The sequence below is a fragment of the Uranotaenia lowii genome, chromosome 2, assembly GCF_029784155.1.
Source record: "Uranotaenia lowii strain MFRU-FL chromosome 2, ASM2978415v1, whole genome shotgun sequence".
Classification (NCBI taxonomy): Eukaryota; Metazoa; Arthropoda; class Insecta; order Diptera; family Culicidae; genus Uranotaenia; species Uranotaenia lowii.
In genome coordinates, this window is record NC_073692.1 from 357806426 (window position 1) to 357827134 (window position 20709).

General features: G+C 32.5%; 1 protein-coding gene across 4 annotated transcripts in view; it reads left to right on the forward strand.

Annotated features, from left to right (window-relative positions):
* LOC129747538 (RNA-binding protein fusilli-like) overlaps window positions 1-20709 on the forward strand; it is a 317363-nt gene that overhangs the window by 24309 nt on the left and 272345 nt on the right. For all 4 annotated transcript variants that reach the window (XM_055741809.1, XM_055741813.1, XM_055741811.1 and 1 more), the window contains exon 2: window positions 10370-11711. In XM_055741809.1, coding sequence (XP_055597784.1) covers window positions 11583-11711 — 129 coding nt within the window. In that variant the 5' untranslated portion in view covers window positions 10370-11582. The remainder of the gene's footprint in view (window positions 1-10369; window positions 11712-20709) is intronic.

Here is a 20709-nt window from a genome sequence, read left to right on the forward strand (position 1 = left end):
ATAGAGACCGCTATAAAACAATTTCAGACCCCTTTTAAGAAACAGTAACAAGTTAACTTGAAATAGTTTTCAAAGTCTTGAAAAACACCTATATATGAAAAAAAAAACCAAAAAGTTTCTTTAAACCATATACACGGAAAAAAATTGAGTGGTTATCCCAAAGACGCTGTCATGATAATTTTACCATTTCAGCGCTATAGTATTTTCAACCACGAAAAGTATAACATCGATTTTGTAAATGTGTGCATGAAACAATATTGAAATTACTATGTACCTGGTAATTTTCGATAACTCTCAATGTTTGTTGTCGAAAATACTATGGTCATGATAATTTCATCATAATTTCTATTACAACTAGCGTCCGCATAGTAATTTAGACATTGTGGCACCAATTCATATCAACAAAATACTATGCACATGGTACTTTTGAGAACAAAGCATTTTTGACTCAAAAACATCAGTGCGTATGATAATTTTACTATGGTAAACATTCTTGTTGTATGTATGTATGTATGTATGTAGTTGAACCCACCAGTGGCTGATAGGTCTTTCGACCCGAGGCGGTACGGGAAGTCTCGATCGCACATTCAAATATTGTTCATGCTTAACTCACAAACAATAATTGCAGCACAACCAAGGGGTCCGTTACCACTGGCTTGGGACAGGTTTGACTCATCTTACTTACTTCAAACTGTTCGAAACAAATAAAGAATCCTGGAAAGATACCTTAGTACCCTACACATGATTCTAAATTTGCCGAGATACTCCGGCTGGCTTGAACCCACAATCCATTGTATATTAGTTTTCGGATCGTTCGATGCCCTGTCCAAACCCCCACCAATTCCCCACTTATAGAGTTAAGCTATTTTTATTTTTGAAATATGTATAATAAAAAAAAGTTGCACATTTTTAACATCTTACCTCATACCATTTTAAAAGGATACTAGAACTTTTTCGATGAAAGGTTACTTATCTTTCTCCTTAAATGGCTTCGAGAATTCTTCAGCTTTTCAACTGGATCGCCTATTCTACCAATAAAATCCATTTGAATTTTGGTCATTTCTTCAATCAAATGTACTGATGAACCTTAAAGAATATAATGAAGATAAACACTGCCGTTTTCTTGTTATCTATATACTAAAAATGCAGTAAGGAGAATTAAAATTTAAAAAATCATGAGAGTTATTTTATTATAAATCTCAAACGTTTCGGATAAATTGAAATGAAATAGAGTAGAAAATTGAACCATAATTTTAACAGTTTGGCTACCCTCACGACCAATAACTCGGTGAATAATAAACTCAGTTTAAAATTACATATTCATTTTGAATTTTGGAAAATTAATAAATAAACAAATAAATAAATAAACATGTTATTAAAAACTCAGTTCAATTTTCATTAAAGAAGTTTAAATAAGAGCAAGCTTTTGATCTGTTTTCATGAGTTTTATTTTATGACTATAGTTCTAATTTTTCATAAACTGATTCTTAGTATTTTTGTCTGTCAAACATCTGGATCACGTAAAATTTTAAGCTAAATTTTCGGCAAAAAAAACCATAACAATCATTAGGCCAAGTTTTCCTATTTTTTAATAATTGAACATACGCTAACAAAATTCAGATTGAAATAGAATCAAAAAAGAAGTTTTAAGTTCATTTCAAGCTTAAATTCTAATGACTAATTACTGTCTGTTCCAGAAGCGTTTTATGCTTACATATTAAAAAAAAAATATCCATCAAGTGTCTTAGAATGTGCACACCAATTTAAATGGGAGTTTAAAAAAAAAAAAAGAAATGCACACACACTTGATGACCTTCTCCTTGACTGACCAACGTACACTCTTAAAGTGAAAATCCGTGCCTGATGACTCGGAACAACCCTTAGACAGACATTGCTACGAACAGGATCATACACTTTTTATAAAAGAAATATTTTCTACTAGCTGCAATGATTTTTCCCGTTACATAACCTAATCAAAATGGTTCATTGATAATCATCGTAATTGTTATCTAGCGTAATAATTAAACCTCAAACCTGAAAGGAAGAAGTTTCCACCATGTGCCTTTTCTTGGGTTAATTTGTGTACGAGATTTCATGGAAGATTTGGATGTGGACATTCAACGAGGTGAAATATCTCACAACAAGAGCAAAATGAGGATGGTGAAAATAATCTTAAATATATATTTTTATAGGTCTTTCAATCTTCTCGTACAACTGGAAATAAATTAAATAAAAATCCACTTAGCTTATCGGTATACATGAGGTGCTTCTTCAAAATTGAATGCCCGTCTAGCTGGAAAATAGGCCAGGAAAGATCCGGGTGGCGTAGCACTGGTGTTTACGATTCACGAACTTTGAATAATCAAACCTATTCACATTTATATAACTAGTCTGGAAAAAAAACTATAAATTTCCGACAGCAGAAAATTTTTCTGTCCGCACTCGTCCAAAGCTTGCTTCGTTCTCCCTATGGTAAACATTCTTGTTGTTTACACTAATTCGAGATCATTAATCATCAAACCCGTGAGTAAAAAAAACTAATTTTGAGCTGCTTTCAAGTTTCATAACTTTGAAAATCTTTCCAGAGCATCGGGAGAACACACTAACATTGACCGACGTGTGTCGGAAGTGTGAATTTTAATGTTTCAAATAATGTCATAATGCATGCATGGAAAAAAAACAAACAAACGTACATAGTAATTTTACTATTTAAATCAAGCTCCTCGCTCCTCCTAATCTTTATCATAACACATACTAGTTTCATCATGAAACATTTCAATTTTACTAGGCACGAAGTAAAACAATGCATCATTTCATTGACAATTTTACTAAAGCGCAGTCGAATTTACTATGCGCAGCCAAATTGAGCACATAGTAAAATAGCTATGCGTAAGGTATTATAAACAACAACACATATTTGACTCAAAAATATGGTTGGGTGTTGTTCATTTAAACCACGGATCTAGTAGTTTTACTATGCTTTTTTTTGTGTGTAAGTTATAAGTTGTAAAATGGCAATTTAGTTAGATGAATGGTTTTTTTTTAAATCCACTTTCAAGGCCTATTTGGATGTAGCAACCCTAACAAACTGATTAGGGATAGAAAGTTGGACTTTCAGTTCGGCAACATTGTTCAGTTTCACAAGGCGCATATTTTGATATGAGAAGTCGAGGGGTCCATCCTCGACTTTTGCTGTTTCGTTAAGCATTTTATTGCCTTAGTTTCTTCTACAAAGTTGTTAATGTTACCAAAATACACAATCTTGCTGAACGAGTCAAAGTTCTACAATTTCATCCTATGAAGCGCTTCAGCAGTTTCAAAACACATCATAATGTACTATGCGATTGTAGATCTTGGCTTGTTTTAACTTTGCTAGAATTAAAAATAAGATTTTCTATTCTCAACCCAAAACAACTAAACAAAGCATATAAAACTTTAAAAATTTATAAATGTCTATTCGGAAGTGATATATTATTATCTATTTCACAGTTTAAAGATGAAAAACGTCCTGAATATCATGAACTAATAAAGTTTCTCTTGATTTAGAACCCAAAATTTTATGATAATTTTTTTTAGATTTACTCTAAATAAATTAAATTATAAACCATTGGATAAGTGACAACCTTATAAAAAGTATATCTTGAAATAAGCTGCTAGTTTTTGCTACATATATTTAGAATACGATGTCTTTGAGTGGAACCCTTATTGGTTCAAAAAAGGAAATTTTAAAGTTTTTGTACAGAGTAAACCAAGCATAATTCTTGATAAAGACCTTAGATATATGAAATTCTGTGATTCGACCCAAAAAGTCTCTAACTATTATCTATGATGCTTATTTTTTAGAGATTTGATAGAAAATTTATAACAAACATCGATAAATTGATTTATTTCACTAATAATTCGCATTCCACATTACCAAAGTCATAATAGAGCTTTAGAAATCCTATTCAAACGATATCTAAATATGATAAAAAAAATATAAAAATCTGGATGAAAATTATAAAATCAAGAATGTAGTTTTGAAGATAGTTATGCCATAGTTTTTACTTTTGTTTGAATCCAATTTTCTACACTATCACTGTCACTGTCATTGCTTTTCTTTCAAGCTGATATAATAGACTTAAGCCAACCCCACATACTGGGTAAAGATTTATTTAGCTTCGAAATAATTGAAATTTTGGACATCTATTGATGCATTTTCAAAAAAATCGGTTACCTTTTTATAAGTTTGTTAATTGTTTCACATTCCAGCTACACATCACCAAGTTCTCAGAACTTTTTTTTTTTGTATAGCATACAATACAAAAAAATATATTTTCAAATTCAGAATTTAATGCTCATTCTATATCAAATTATATTTTCCAATAAAATGTTATCGAAAAATGATTTATTTAAGTGAAAAAGCATAACTAATAACTGTATGATAGAAAGAGAGGAGATCAAGAAATTTGGTGGGTGGTTGCTCGAAATAAGGCATTGACATTTGACTCAAGTTTTAGATGATTTTTTTTAAATAATATTATAAGCCTACACAGCAAGGAAAATTCTTTTACATTGAGGCGTGTAAATTTAGACTAAAAAGGATCATCATCAATCAATCAAGCAATAATTTTTTTCCATCCGCTTTTTGAAAAAAGACTATAATTACTTTAAAAGAAGTGGAAAATCACATCTTTCTTTTAATTACACTTGTGAAAAAAAGATCACTCGTGTTTTAGATTCCGTATACTTTTCGAATTTTTTTTTTGCTGTGTATAAAACTCAATACAAAATAACCGCAATAATACCTGGGCTGGGTAATGTCGAGAAATGTATCCTATATGATTCCAGCAATCTTCTGAAATCGAATTTTCCAGCTATGCTAGGTTATTCCGAATTCACTTTGACTTGAATTGATGTTAATTATTCAAATTTAATATTTTTTTGTCAGATTAAATTACGTAGGATGACTTGAAGTCATTTCGTTTTGTGCATGAATAGGTTACGGAAGTTTCTTATTTTTGGGAAGATTTGGGCATTTTTTGGGAGACATTTACAGAAAACTTTTGTATTTTTTTCAAAATCTTCTCATAAACCCTTCTGGAGTTGTTTATATTCCTGTGGTTTGTTTTGTTTTGTTTTTTTTTTCGCTATAAAAAAAACAGAGGACTAGCTACACACACAAATCAGACTCTACTCCAATAATGAACTTTCCCGCAGGTGGAATTATTTAGATAAGATAAGATTCTATGCCGGACGGCAGTAGCAGAAAGACTTTGACAATAAACTTTCGTTTGCTAACTGACTCAGATGGTGCACTGGGTAAGATGTCGGACTGGCAAGACGAGATGAGATGTCGCAGCGAGTTCGATTCTTACTATATTTTGTATCGAATGAATTATCCAATAGGATGAAAATCCCATCAAATGTTTTTCTTCTTTTGCTTGAATGTAGGGATCATGCATAATTTTACTTGGGGCCTCGAGTCTTCACGCCAGTAGAGCTTTTCCAATCATATCATCTCACTTTTCAGAGCATTGTCGGCACTGAGATTTGCTAAACAGGCTTTGGATTTTTGCAACCTCTTCTAAGGGTGTACAACTATTCTCCACTTCACCAAAGATTATAAAATACACTTAACTTTCAATAAAAATAACCAGTTTAACTTTAAGTTTTTAACATTTTTTCTAAATTTCGACCACACTGGTCCAAGGCTTGCTACGTTCTTTCTTAATAAAATTCAGTAGTATTATTAAATTCATTGTTAATAAACTCTCTCTAACAGTATCAATTAAATCGGAAAAGTGTAAATAAATCTAAAACATCTGAGTTTTGAAGGTATGAAGCATACTTGCACCATATTATAATATATAATGAAACCCAAGAAGAAATTATCGAACGCTCGTGATGTCTTCCAAGAGGGCGTAGCTCCTGAATTGAGTTGAAACTTTCTGAGTCAAATTCTTCGGTCTCCGAGAAACGTTAATGCTAAGTATTCTCCCTCTAAATGAATTTTCTATTATTGGTAAATTAAACTTCTATGTTGGAAATTGTACTTTAATTCTACAAATCAATGGTCAAAATGGTCAGGATCGAACGAAATTGACCGACTGCTAAATGATTACCTTGACTACATTATTTGCAATATAAAAAAAAACATAAAGGTTTGTATCACATTAATAATGTCGTAAAAGCATTACGAAATTTTAATAAATTTATTTTGGATCTTTCCATGTCTATCGTAATTTCATGATTCCTAATATTTTCAGTTCTATCGCCAAATCAGTCTTCTTTTTTTATCTAAATACTTTATTTTTGTATCTTTCAAAAGAAAGCATAACTCGAGGCGCATTTCAGAACACCTTAATATTTTTAAGATAATTTCTAAATGTAAGAGTAGTTTTTGACAGCCTCGATATAGATTTGGCTCATAAACAGTCACTTTCGTTCATTAGCAAACAAACGAGGTTTGATTCACTTTTCCCTTTTTTCTCGTTTTTTCGCTCTCCGCAAGAGAGCTACTTTAAAAGCATAACTAAAATTTTATTAATTTTATTGACAACACGTTTGGTAACTTATTGCTACTAAGTTCGTATAATTTGGTACAGTGGATTCTAATATAGAGAGTGCCGAAATTCAGTGTTTCTCGGCGTAGATTTCTTCACTGTCCTTAATGTGTTAATAATAACCTTTCTTGTTATCTAGTTTCCAACAACCGGTTCCAGTTTTCGACGTCAATGCTTCAGTCTTTGATATTGTGAATTGAAATTCAAACTTAAGAAACGTCGTTGGTGAACTGGCAACAAAACACAGACTTCCGACAATCTAGTACTTCACTTTTCTTCGTCGGAAGTCTTTCAGAAGTCGGAAGTCCGGACTTCCGAAGTTAAAATTTAGTGCTGGCGGTATTATTTAATTATTTTAAGCTAAAAAGCCATTTTTATGCAGAGTTAGATTTTTTCTGAATAAAGGAATCTCTTTTTGTCAGAAAAAGATATAGTTTTTCAATGTTGTTTTTTGTTGTTGTTTAAACTGGCCTGAGGAACGAAGTCTCATATAGCCATATGTTTTTCATTCTCCCTAAGTTAAACTTTGACTTAAAGTTTTCTGAGCTAGAAAATACGTCTTATGTAAAGATTGTTGTGAAAACAAGTTCCTGTCGAAATAATATCTTACATATAAACGATGAAAGTGAGGTCGTGTCGTATTCAAAGTTTTCTACACTGAAAATAATTTCCACTTGAAATGTAAGTGACATTTGAAGTGAATTTGGTCATACGTAAATTCATGTGAATTTTTAAGTGACTGTCAAGCAAAAATCACTTAAGTGAAGTGAATTTCAAGTTTGGGGCGAAGTAAATTTGTTTGCTCTGGCCAATTATCTTTCAGTTCTAGTGGTTTTAAGTCGAATTTTCGTAAAGTCAATCATGAATCAACTTCGTTTATTCTAAACAACTTTTTATTAAAAATGCATATGTAAAAAAACATTATTTTCTTTTCATTTGTTGGTTTCTGATAAAAATTTTGACTTGAAAAAAGTATCCATTTCCTCACTTTTACAAGTCATTCTGGTTGCTATTTTCTGAAATAATTATAAACAGTTTTAAATTTTTTGAGTACATAAACATATATTGGTTTTTTATGACACTTACTTTAATTTCACTGCACTTGAGTGTTTCCAAAATAAAGAACTATCGACGGGAAGCATCTCTGTATGCGTTATCCGATCCACACGATGTTTCTGCCATGTCCTGGAAAAATATTTATATAAGAAACATATAAATAACTCTAAATCTGCACCTACAAACTCAAACACAACTCAGTTAATTCTCTCTTACAAACCACAACGAAGTAATCAATCCCAACATAGTTGACATTCGCTATGTCAAAATTCAGTTTAATTTTAAGTGACCGGTCAAGTGAATTTCAAGTGAGCAGAGAAGTTATTCAGCAGAGCTCAGATCCGTTAGCTTAAAACTCAAATGATGAGTATGTGAATATCGGCTCGGTCACTTAAAACTTGAGTGAAATGCAAGTGAAATGTACATGTGTCACATGAAATGAAGAAAAGCACTAGGTTTTCACTTTTAAGTAAGTCTTCCAGTATTTTTTAAGTGTGATTTTGGGTTCAGTGTATATTTTCACGTTATACATTACCTTTTTTCCAAAACCTGTCTTTGGATTTGTACATAAAAAATAACAGCACTTATAAAATAACAAAATATTTTACTGCAATCTGATAACTTAAAATTTTGTTAATAAATCTCCAATTTAGTTGATAAGCTGGATTGATTTTTTTTGTACAAACTATAGATTTTTTTAAAGAATTCCGTACCAATTCTAGAAAAACTGAAATTTTCATAGTGACGAAAACGAACCCTAAAATCCTAAATTAAAATTACAAGTTTGAATTAACTGGACTTGTTTTAGCAAAATTTTTGAAATTATGGAGCGAAATATGTAGGAATAGTTAAATCGTTGGATTAGCCCTTATGAAAACCTGCCAATTTGATGCGTAAATGCTATGTGTTAAAAGACGTCGAAATATTTGTCATGGTTTCGTTCCGATTAACAAGTTTTGGGAAACAATTGTTAGTATTTTTGGATTTTACTTTGAATTTTCATCATTCAATTTGATTTTATATTAATAAACCAGTATGATAAAAATCGTGAAAATCATCATTTTTCCCTTAAAAAAAGGGAAAAAACCTTAAAAAACTTTGGAATTTCAAAACGAAAAATCGCTAGCAACCCTGGATTAATAACTTATCAACTGCAAATTCAGTATAGTAGCTAATTTTTTTTATAACAAATATCAATTTCTTCTTTTGTCACACCCCCATACCCCCCCCCCCCCCCGGCCCCTTTGAAATTTCCAAAAAAAACCCAAAGGGGGTAATAAATAAATTTTGAAATATTTTATGTAAACTTCGAAAAGAAAAATCAAATATCCGAAAGATAACAAGACCAAAAAACAAATTTTGTAAGATGGGAGTTATTTCACCTTTTGTATTCCTGATTTCATTGATTTTTTTAATAAAAAATTACTTGATTTATAAGTTTTGTGCAATGATATAGTGTGCAATTTTGTTGCATACGTGCATGCATTCGTGCAATTTATTCCGATTTAATATTTTTTATTGTTCACAATTAAATTAAATTGTTGCAATTATCACAACTGACAACTTATTGTAAAATTTAAACCAAATTAACGAGGTATAATGGATTGATTTCACCAAAAACTACCAAAACTTGGCATAGGATCTTATACCGATAATTCTACCTCCAAGGAAGTTAATTATTGGAGTAGATCTTATTTGTGGGTGCATGTAGAATTCGCTCTTCGCTCTCTTTTTTATATTCTTATACGCGTTTCATAGACGCTTCTAAGAAGCCCTATAAATCGCTTTCGAAAAACTGTCTTTTTAAATAATAAGCATTCGTGATTAGTGTCTCGCATAGCCCTATTTGTACTACTGAGACTTTTCAATTTTAGGAATATAACCTCAACAATTTCCTTGTGTGTCTGTTGCTGATATTTGTTGATGAAGTAGTCTGCAAGTGTGTGTAAGAAATGTAGAAAATAACTGCGGATTGATCCACATGCCCTTCCCGTTTGATTTCTATAAATGAGTGTATTGTAATTTTTTAGTTTGCAAATTTCATCTGATGTTTTTCAACAGCAAATATGTTTAAACGATACTTTAAAATTATCCAAGCTAAGCTAAATAAATATGTTGATAAACGATACTTCAAAATTCTAGGCAGTAATTTTTTTGTGATAACCCTTCAAACGTTTTTATCTATAGCTACCTAATCGAAAATTAGATCACAAGTTAACAACCGTAGCTTCCATCACAAGCTCTTGAAGGGCTCATAGAAGGCGCTTAGCCAACAGCAAAGGTTAAGCTCAATATTCAATAATGTGATTGTTGCACAACATGGCATTATTATTACTATGATCTCATGATTTGCCTAATTTAGTATCGTAATTCGTGATTAGGAACCTTTTCTCTGCAACTCAATTAATCAATAAAAAATCTCCACAGATAAAATAAGTTGTACCTACTTATATCCAACGAGCAGCATACCCATTTATGTCCATTTTTCGGTCGCTACAAATAGACCCATGCATATTCAACCATGAAACTCATGTTTACTGTCCGTTAACCTCCTCCATTCGGAGAAATATTAGCTGCTACTGTTGTTGGCAGCCGCTTAAACGCTTTTATCGCAAACAAACAAGTATTATGTCTGGCTCTCTAGAACCTCAACTAGCTAGCTAGTTAAGCTAGCGCCCTTTTCCACGCAAAAGCGTTAAGTTTTGATCATTGTTTAGAGATTTCCACTAATGTTGCCCTTTTTTTTTTGCTCCCTCTCTATATTACAGATCGAACCCGGTATCATCGTGAGAAAATTGTGCGAATCATCGACCAATTGACCAACCCAATCCCAGAAAGTCAGCAGCCGGTACCCACTTACTTGTGAACAATTACTCATTATAATATAAACACCCCTCAGTTTCGCGTGTGGGGTTTGGCACCGGAATCAAAACAAATTGACTGGACACAAACGCGGTGCTTCGTCTACGAAGACTAATGTGGCTGCTCCGGAGAGAAACGCCTAGAGACAATAGAATTACTTATGCAAAGCGCTTCTCCGGGTAGAATCTGTGCCGCAGACCTGGTTCCGTCAGTCGATCCGGATCGATTGAGCCGGCAGCAACAAGTGACGAACCCCTTTGGAGGGAAAATTTTAAAGAAGCTTCCGGAGAGTTGCGCAAAACTTTTGGGGCTCATTCAGTAGTGGTAAACAAAAAAGTTCAAAGAGCTGCAATTAAAATTTTCTAGGACTGTGTCCTCAAACAGCTCGAAACAGAAGCAAAAACACAACAACCCGATTGAGTGCGCTCATCAACGAACATCCCGGGACGAACGGGACGAAGAGGCCCGCTAATAGTTTTCAAAGTTTGTCGTTTGCCCTCAAGGGACTTTCCAAAGGCTGCGGCAGCGACAGACGGGGAAGTAATTAAACAAAGTAGCGCAATAAAAACCGACGACCTGACTTTGCTGCGCTGCTAACCTCCCGTAAAACCTGATTGATGTGCAGAAGAGCTAGCCACATCAGCTGAGGAAATCTGGCGAAAAGTTTGGCCCGAAGAAAAAAAGAAAAAACCAAACCGACTTACGTGAAGGTTATGATTCCAAATTTTCGGTGAAATTCGAAGTGAAAAGAAAATCCAACGGCTCAACCTAGTTCCGCGAGGCGTCACGTGCAGAGGTACTTACTGCTCAAACTGGCGTGCGCTTACAGAAACACATCGAGCTGTCTCCAGTAGTTTAGGTTAAGTGAAAAAGTTAGTCAAGTAAAAGAAAAAAAAATCACATCAAATATTAAAGCCTGAAGAGTTGTGTTGCCGTAGTACACTCTCTGGCCAGCGGTCGTCATCATCATCTTTGACCAATAAAATCCCCAAGCAAGTGTTGTGCTGCTCGTCGTCGTTTACGAGACGGGAGTGAAGAAGAAGAAAAAAGAGCTGAAAAAAATATAAATATCCGCAAGTTGCCCCCGAGGAGAAGGAGAGATCCAGCACCATCAACAAGATGCTAGTTCCGGGACATGTGGTATCGCTGTACGTGGCGACGGGTGGCCACAACGGTGCAGCCCTCGGGTCCGACGAGAAGGAGGTTGTTCTGCTGATTTACGTAATCATTGATGTGCAGACAAACAATGTGAGTACACATACCTTTCAATACCCGGCCATCCATACGAATCTCACACTGACTATTGATAGGCGGATGCTGGGCGTTAAGATACTTGTAAAGAGTGTAGGGGAGCAGAGGGAAGATGGGTCCGGGGTTCACGCCGTTGTTGAAAAGATGAGCTATTTCGGTAATGGCATCGTCGTCGTCGTCGCGTCGATGGGATTCTCTGAACTTTGCATCGCCGAAGCATTTGCGAATGCCTTGGACCGTTCTGAGGTTTTATCTATAGGTTTTTTTCGAATGTGGCCGAGGTGCCAGATTTAAGAACAAACTCGAATTTTGGCACGGGGACAATTGGCTGTTGGTAAATGTTGCTTTTCGGAAGTGCATAATGGCTTTCTGATCAAATTGGTGTTACATTCTGAAGTGTATGAGAATATTGCAACTAGTACAAATAAAATCATCTTACGTATATAGTTTTTATTCTTCTATAGGGTTGTAAGACTGCCGTGTACAAGTCTGATCAGAACCCAGGCTTCAACTTAAAATATGAGTAACTAAAATTGGTTTCAATGACCCTTTTTTTAGTTTTTACCATGTATTGAGTTATGAATAGCAATCAATTTCTAACAAACACTATATATTTATTTGAGGGTCCATCCCCGATACATTTCAAATAGGATTCAACCCAGCTTTGATGTGCACCATCTCAAAAATTTCTTTCGTTATTAGGATGTCCTATAATACTTCCCATGCATCGTTCGAAATTATATAGAAATCTATGCAGTTGACTATTGAGGGGGTTGTCCTGCAGGCGAAATAATCTACACGTAGCGGCTACGTGAAAAATTACATAATTTTTACCCACTTAATTTATCTGCCATTTATGTTGGGATACAAAATTTAACGGATTCCGGTCATTTCCCCGGAGCTGGAGCATCTAAGACACCTCCGAAATCTTCCGACTGGGATTGAATCCTCGATGGCGATGTTTTCCTTGTAGTATTTAGACTTTTCCTCGAGGTCCTTTTTTTCTTCGAATTATTATGTCGCTTTCCTCCTTTATACCCACAAAAATTAGTTAATACACCCTTTCCTCCACAACAAAGCAAACGGTCTAGATGCAAAACATTAAAAGGGTAAAATGTTATGAGCTATTCACTCATTTCTTAAGAGAGCCATAAACGTTTGTCAAAAAATAGGGGAAATTTTATCTCCATCTCATTCACACACATGAGATATACAGAACAAAGCAAAGAGTGTATAAACCATTGAGACGAAATTCATACTTCAGCTAGTTCCTTTAAACAATTGTGAGCTATTTTTCCATGAAAATACTCTTTTCTTGATAAAAACATGTTAAGAAGGATACTGTAGACTTAAAAGTTTCCAATTTCAACCTTGAACTTTCATAAAACTTTACTCTGATTTTTTTTTCTTATTATCTTCAAATGATGGAACAACTAACAAACAATTATCTCACAAAATTTGACATCTCTATTAGCGACTAGAGATACAGAAGTTCTACGAAAATCGAATCTTTAACATTCGATCTGAAATATATTAAAAATCACGTCACGCTCATTGTTGATTTTTTTTTTCTTAGTCGCAGCCCGTGGCGTAGAGGATAGCCTTCAAATCTTCTAAGCCAACAGTCATGAGATCGAATCCCGGTCACGGCATACATAGTACACGTTCTGAGAGTTGGTGGTTTTAGCATTTGTAAGATGCTAGCCATCATATCCTCGAAAGTTGTGCGCTTTAAGTAAAATGGAATCTTTTCGAGGAAACATCAAGTTTCATTAAAATCCTGTGTGTGTTTCTGTTCGTTTAAAAAAACGCCATCATGTGTTGAATTTATGAAAAGTTTTATCGGTTGAGTCAAAGATTACGCCCGATACTATATTTCAGGCATGGACTGAAAATGCCATTTCCACAGGATTTTGGACGATTATTTTTCAAATGAAACTAATATTTTCAAGTAAATCAATTTTGATAATTTTGTTTCTTAAAATAATGAAATTCTTATTCAATAACATGAATAAATAAATTGTTTCATTTTTTATTTTCGTTGCTACTGCAGCCAGAAAATCATAGACTGATTAGTGTAGTGAAATCATATTTTTCTCGTGATCCCAAAATTCTTTACAACTCGCATTTTTCAGTTCAAATAAAAAATATTGTACCTCGTGTAACTTCTGATTCAACTGATTGAGTTATTCAAAAATATTCATGTCAAAAAATTGCCATTCTGACAGATAGGTTTCGACGAAACACCGTTCAAGAAGAAGACGTTCAGATTGATGTGATGAATAATGAAGAAATAATGAGTGTTTTGAATCTCAATATTGATTCTTCATTGGTTGGTGATGACGATGGTACATTTTCGAAAAAAGCGATTTCTGTGTCAAATATGGATCCAACAATCGATATGAAATAAAAAGCGATGAGATTATTTCCAATGCCTCGGCTTTCGCGTAAAAATGATTTTTCTCCAATTCCCCTGGTTTTCATCGCGGAATTTTCATCATGGCGAGGGAATCGGAATAAAAACAGTTCTAGGAGGTTTTAATCCACAAGACCAGTTGAATTTTTATCTTTGAACCATTCTTTATCGATTCCACCATCATGTTACAAAATCTCATTTAGTCACGTTGTTGAGTAATTGACAAAATAAGATTTTTTCACGTTAATTTTTACGGGAAGTGTAATCCAAGTGGAAGTGGAAATTACGTAGAAAATCTTGAACTTCAAGCGAAAATTTAATAATTTGTTGAAAAAAATTTTATACGTCAGTTGGAGTCACATTCACCTTGAAAGGAGGGCAAAATTGTTGGTTTCGTATTTATTTTTTAATTAATATAATCTCGAAAAAAGGGAAGCAAAATATGGATTAAAAACTGTAAATAAATCTCTGATAACTTTTAAACCATAGGTCAAAACGTTTTGCAGTCTTCAATAAAATTGCTAAATGAGTTAAGATCTTCATTATTGAAAATTTATTTAAAAATTATCTTCAGCAAAGGCAGAAATTATTATAGGTAGGGCGTCTTTTGAATTTAATAATAAATTTCAAAACGTTTTATCTCTGAAATTAAAACATCTAATCCAAATCAAAAACGTATTAACATTAAGAATAGTTTACTAAATAAAACACAATTTTGTTTTTCTTTTTGTGTTTTTGTTTATCAGTTATGAGCGGCAAATTTTCCTTCAAATTAACGTACTTTTCATCTTAGAACCGCCTTAACACCAAAACTGAAGCTTATAAATGAAATCTAACTCCTTCTGAAAATTAAATTTCTTCAAAAGCATATTTTGTAATTAAGAAACGATTAAGCGATGCTCCACGGTAAATAAATATTACGAACCTGTCAAAATGACGGGGTGCCGTATAAATGATAGGTATGCCACACATGTACATTTTTTATTAGAAAGCTTTAATAAAAAAAACTTCATACAAGATAATGCTTGTTTATCAAGTCGAAAAAAGCAAATGAAAAATTGGAAGATAACTGATGACATGATGATGATTTTTTAATTTTTGTCAAAGTTAAATTTACTTTACTGTTAAAACAACTCAGTAGTTTTTTTTTTGGAAATATGATTATTTTATTAAAGTGAAAAAAAAAACGCTAATTTCGTTGCTAAACAAATTCTGGAAAAAAATTAAATCATTAGCAAATATCTTTACGTATATAAACGTAAATGACTTTCCCCATTTTGATAATAAACCTGGTTGAGCGATTTATGATTTCATATGGGGCCCATATGGGGCCGTTCAAATACTAAGTAAAGCAATTTTCGGCAATTTGCGACCCCGCCTCCCCCCTGCGTAAAACATTCATCTCAGATTTTCTATCCAAAATCCACCAAGCTTAGTAAGCTGTTATATCTCCCCTTAACGCATTACGTAATATATGAATGGTCTCTCTTGTAATTTTTGATCCAAAAAATCTGTGAATTTTTTTTGATGTTAAATAAAAAGTTGAAAATTTAGTGTTTTCACTTGGAAAATAACAATTCACATTAACAACGTCAAGCAATTTTTTTAAACTAGCGTTTGAAATTATATCCCAGTAGCACTAAAATTTAATTTATAAAATGTTTTTTAAAATGTTAAAAAATAACAATAAACAATATAAACTCAGGCCTAGATTCCTGAATAAAAATTGCTTGAGAATCTGTGCTTGGGGAACTCAAGGCTAGATTCCTGGATAAAATTTGCTTGGGATTCTGTGAAATTATTGTTATTCCCAGGATTTCAGCGAATTGGATTAACATTTTATGTTGAAAATATATTTCTCACCAAATCGTAGGAAAAAATCAGGACTTCGAGGGCAAATTTTAACTGTGGAAAGATTTTTTGGAAATAGACACAGAAAACCGTAATTTTATCAGTAAATTTGAACAACGATTCATTGTCCAACGCTATATATATATATATATATATATATATATATATATATATATATATATATATATATATATATATATATATATATATATATATATATATATATATATATATATATATATATATATATATATATATATATATATATATATATATATATATATATATATATATATATATATATATATATATATATATATATATATATATATATATATATATATATATATATATATATATATATATATTGCTCTTGTTTTTTAGGCTATTGCTGTGATATACATAGCTCCAGAAGAATTTCTAATTGAAGTAAAAGTTTGAGAAATGAACATTGCCATTGTACTATCGGTAAAACATGACTAGTTTCTAACTTTTCAAGAGAAGCTTCGTAACGCCTGCACTTGCTAATATTTGAAACAAGAATCTTTAGTACTCTTTCTGTGGGCTGGTGGTTTTAGCATTTGTAAGATGCTAGCCATCATACCCTTGAAAGATGTACGCTTGACTGCTCCAAATTTGTATGGGAAATTTCACGGGAAGAAAATGGGAATCACGGGAAGGGGTCACTCAACGAGCCTAAAGTTTGTTTGGAATTTTGAGACACGTTGTTCAGGAGGAACATGAAAGCCAGTTTTTCATGAATAACTTTGGTTCCCTGGATCTAACTGCATTTCAATTCGACTTATGATAAAAAAGTTATTAGACTTCAAAAATGGGGTAACTTTTTTCAGGGTGATATATGAAGTGACCATTTTTTCAGTGTCTTTAGTTTTAAGGTTTTTTTTATTTTGAAGTTGTTTAATTTTCTTTTTAAGACTGCTCTTATTAAACGTACAAACGAATGTACTTATGTGTTTTATTTCTGATTTAATGCAATAAAAAAATATAATCAAATAAAATGTGTTACTAATTTAACAAACCGATCCCATTGCATCAACCAAAAGTTCCATAGAAAGATCCTTTAGAAGCTTATTCAGCCCTGATTGAAGGCTGTTAGCGTTCAACTCAGCTGAAATTAAGATTCATATCGATAATTTTAAGTTCCATAATCCAATCTGAGTAGAAGGCTATTCAACTTTCAAATGAAAGTTTGAATAAAAAAAAACCTTGCGCGTTCAATAGCTTTTTCTCGCCTTGATTTCTGAAGTGCTTTATTTTTAATAATTTTATTGATTCTATTTTAACTAGATTTATACTTACTTGAAAAAAATTCCTCCATGGGAATTTGAATCTGAACCTGCGAGATGAAAGCTGAGCACGTTACCTTTGTACCATAGCTGTTTTCTGATTCATCGGTATTTAAAACATTCATTCTAATGTGAACTTTGAATGCACACGATTAAGTAACTATGAGACTTTCGGTAACTTGGATATCTAAGCCGTATGAAAATAAAAAGAACAGTTTTTTTTATATTTTACTCGTTATTCTTTTTACGTCCCCATAGTTTGGTTTTCTTTTTTGTCAGTTCTTTCAAAATATACCTCCGATACTCTCTGTATAATTGTCTTCTGAATTACCAAAGCATTAGCTCAAACTCGAAGTGGGATTCGATCCATGGCACTCCAGAGTGATAGTCTAATTTGGCTTATCCTGCTTTGCTTCGAACTTCTTACGAACTTTTTGGTTCCATGCGGAACTTCTTAAGAACTTTTCGGCTCCATGCCGTACTGCTATAGAATTTCAATAATGTGAATTGTGGTTCGTCAAAGAACTTCAATCTGCTTGTTTGCATTCTCTTAGAAAATTTTTCGAAGACGTTCTCAATTGATCAATGTATATAATGTAAAAATTTTGTCCCAAAACAATAAAAAAAAACAGAAAATCACAGCAGCGAATAAAAGAAAACAATTTGAAGCCACAGATAAATCAATTATTTCAATAATTCAAATAAAAAGTTACAATTAAAGCTTGAATTTTAGCTTTAAAATATTATTCACGACTTGAATTTTAAACAATATTCAAATCTTTAAGATAATTAAGATAAGTTGACCACCGTTAATTGATTTTTTTTTAATTTTATTTATTTTTTTTTTTTGATATATTTTTTTTTTTTGATAATTTGTCCTATACCGATCCTACTTCTTCTAAATAATGAAATGTTGCGGGGTAAAGTATGTTGTATGTTAATAAGTTTTCCTCGCAAAATTGCTCTTTTACTCTTTTCAACATCTGTAAAATTTTCTCCTCACATTTCTATCCATCTTTATCAATTTTCAATTCTGATATTCTTTCTCCAAGAATATAAATTTTCACCAATATGCAAATCTTGCAAACAGTATCACATTTCCTCGATGAAAATTAGATTCTTCTTTTATTTTCTTCCTTGTGGAAAAGACATTCTACATTTCAGCTGTGTTCGATTTTTTTTTGTTTCCCACTGAAAATACTCACCAATTATGTAGCCCTTCCGATTGTTTACAAAACCATTTTGAGGAACTGCATTTAATGGTTTCACAAAAATTAAAAATATTTAAAATTTCATTTGCACAATGAGTATAAAAACAACCTTATTTAATTTGCTTCTTTTCTAACACGCCCAGAAATTTCTATTTCGTTTTGCTAGTAGAAATAGTCCCGCACATCTTAATATTTTGAATTTTTGAGAAAAAAAACCTTGATGATCAACCAATTGGAAGTGCTCTTCTTTTTTAAAACCTATGTAAATGTATCACAAAAACAACATAAAACTTAAAATAACTCACGTTTGATTAAAATTCCTCTGAATTCGATTTGGAGAAATGTGATCAAGCGTCATTGGGTGTATACAAATGTGCATTTTAAAATTTCGTATATTTTGAAACGGCTAGAATTCTAAGTTTATTCAATATTGATGTTTTAAATAACAACATCTAAGCCTTGGCGAAGCAGCGTGTTCAGTAGACTGAGTCGATTTGGGGTCGTTTTTGAATTTCTCAAACCCTGAGTTCTAAAAAGCCTCGTTTTGATTCAAAACTCACCCATGAATTTCTGCAATATTTTAAAGTAAAGTTTACATGAGTAAATTTGAACTATTAGGTTTGTATGGAAAAATTGAATATTTTGTACTGAAAAATCAACATCATTTTTGTTCCTTCTGTGGAACGGAGCTGCCAATTTTTAAATTATTTAAAATTTTCCGCTGAACAACATTTTTGAAGACCGTAACTTCGTATCTAAATAGGCAAAATATTAAAAGCTGTATAACAGATGTGTAGACAAGAAAAGTAATCATGCATTACCTCGCTAGGCACCCAGCAGTGATGTCAATTGAATTTATTGTATTTCAATGCCAAAAGACATACCTCTGTTCAACAGCTGATAACTTTTTTGCCTAAAATGCTATGAAGTTACGATCTCCGACAAAGATGTTCAGCAGAAATTTTCCTTCAGAAATTTTTTAAATTGGCACAAAAACCATTAGCAAACTTGGTTCAACAGAATAAACAAAAATGATGTTGATTTTTAAGTACAAAATATTCAATTTTCCCATACAAACCTAAAAGTTCAAATTTACTTATGTAAACGTTACTTAAAAATTCTGAAAAAAATCATGGATGAGTTTTGAACTAAAACAAAACTTTTAAAGACACCAGGGTTTGAAAAATTGAGAAATCTCCTCAAATCGACTCAGTCTGGTCTTCAGTTCTCGATGTATATTCAGGAATGCAAATTTTTGAAGTAATTAAATAAATATTTAACTGTTTAAGCAACACTTAAATAAAAGTAAGTAGGGTTTAGAATTCCTTAGGTTCCTTAGGAAACCTCTAAATCTTTTTCAATATTTTTTTTATTCAAGGTCCTATGTTGAGGCTGAATACCCTTCAACTAAGATTCAACTTTGGACTTCGAAAGTATCGATTAGGAACTTGAATTTTAGGCTGAGTAGAATATTATTGATTCGTTAAACTAAGCATAAGCTTTTAAAAGAGTCCATTCTATGGAACTTTTGGTTACCTGGGAAGTCACCTACATCGCACATTTAAATCAGTTTACAACTTTCAAGTTCATTGATGAATACATATAAACTTCTTGTGATAGGTCGCATTTTAAGTAGAAGGATCTTTTCAACTCAAATTTTCGCTTTTTTTGCGATTCTTTAGTATGAAAAAAAAAACAATTTGATTCGCTTTATATGCGATTCAACCTTTTCTATCTTAAGAATAATTTTCTCGCTGAGCCGGAGATGTTGAGATCCAATTTTGCGTTCTTACCGATTTAATGCCAAACAGTGCCATCTGTTTGGAATCTAGTCGATATTTGCACCCAAAATAAGATTGGCTTTTCAGAATTTTTATCTGCAGATTTCGATACACTGAGTACATTTATGAATGCGTTAGATGCATGTTTTTATCCAAAGGTTACAATACATCTTTAAAACTTCTTGGCTTCTTGTCCTTTTTTGATTTTTTTTTCGAAAAGTTGGTCTCCCTTGTTTGATATGGAAAAGATCGATCTGTCAGAGACTGATCCTCAAGCTCCTTTTTGGTGGATTTATCCTACAATCGTTCATTTAAATCGATCTTGGAGGTCGATCTTTTCCTGAAGATCGAACAATACTAGTCCCAAGATAGGATTGGTACGGAAGTATTTTTCTCTTGAGCTACAGCTGAACGCCTCATAAAGATATA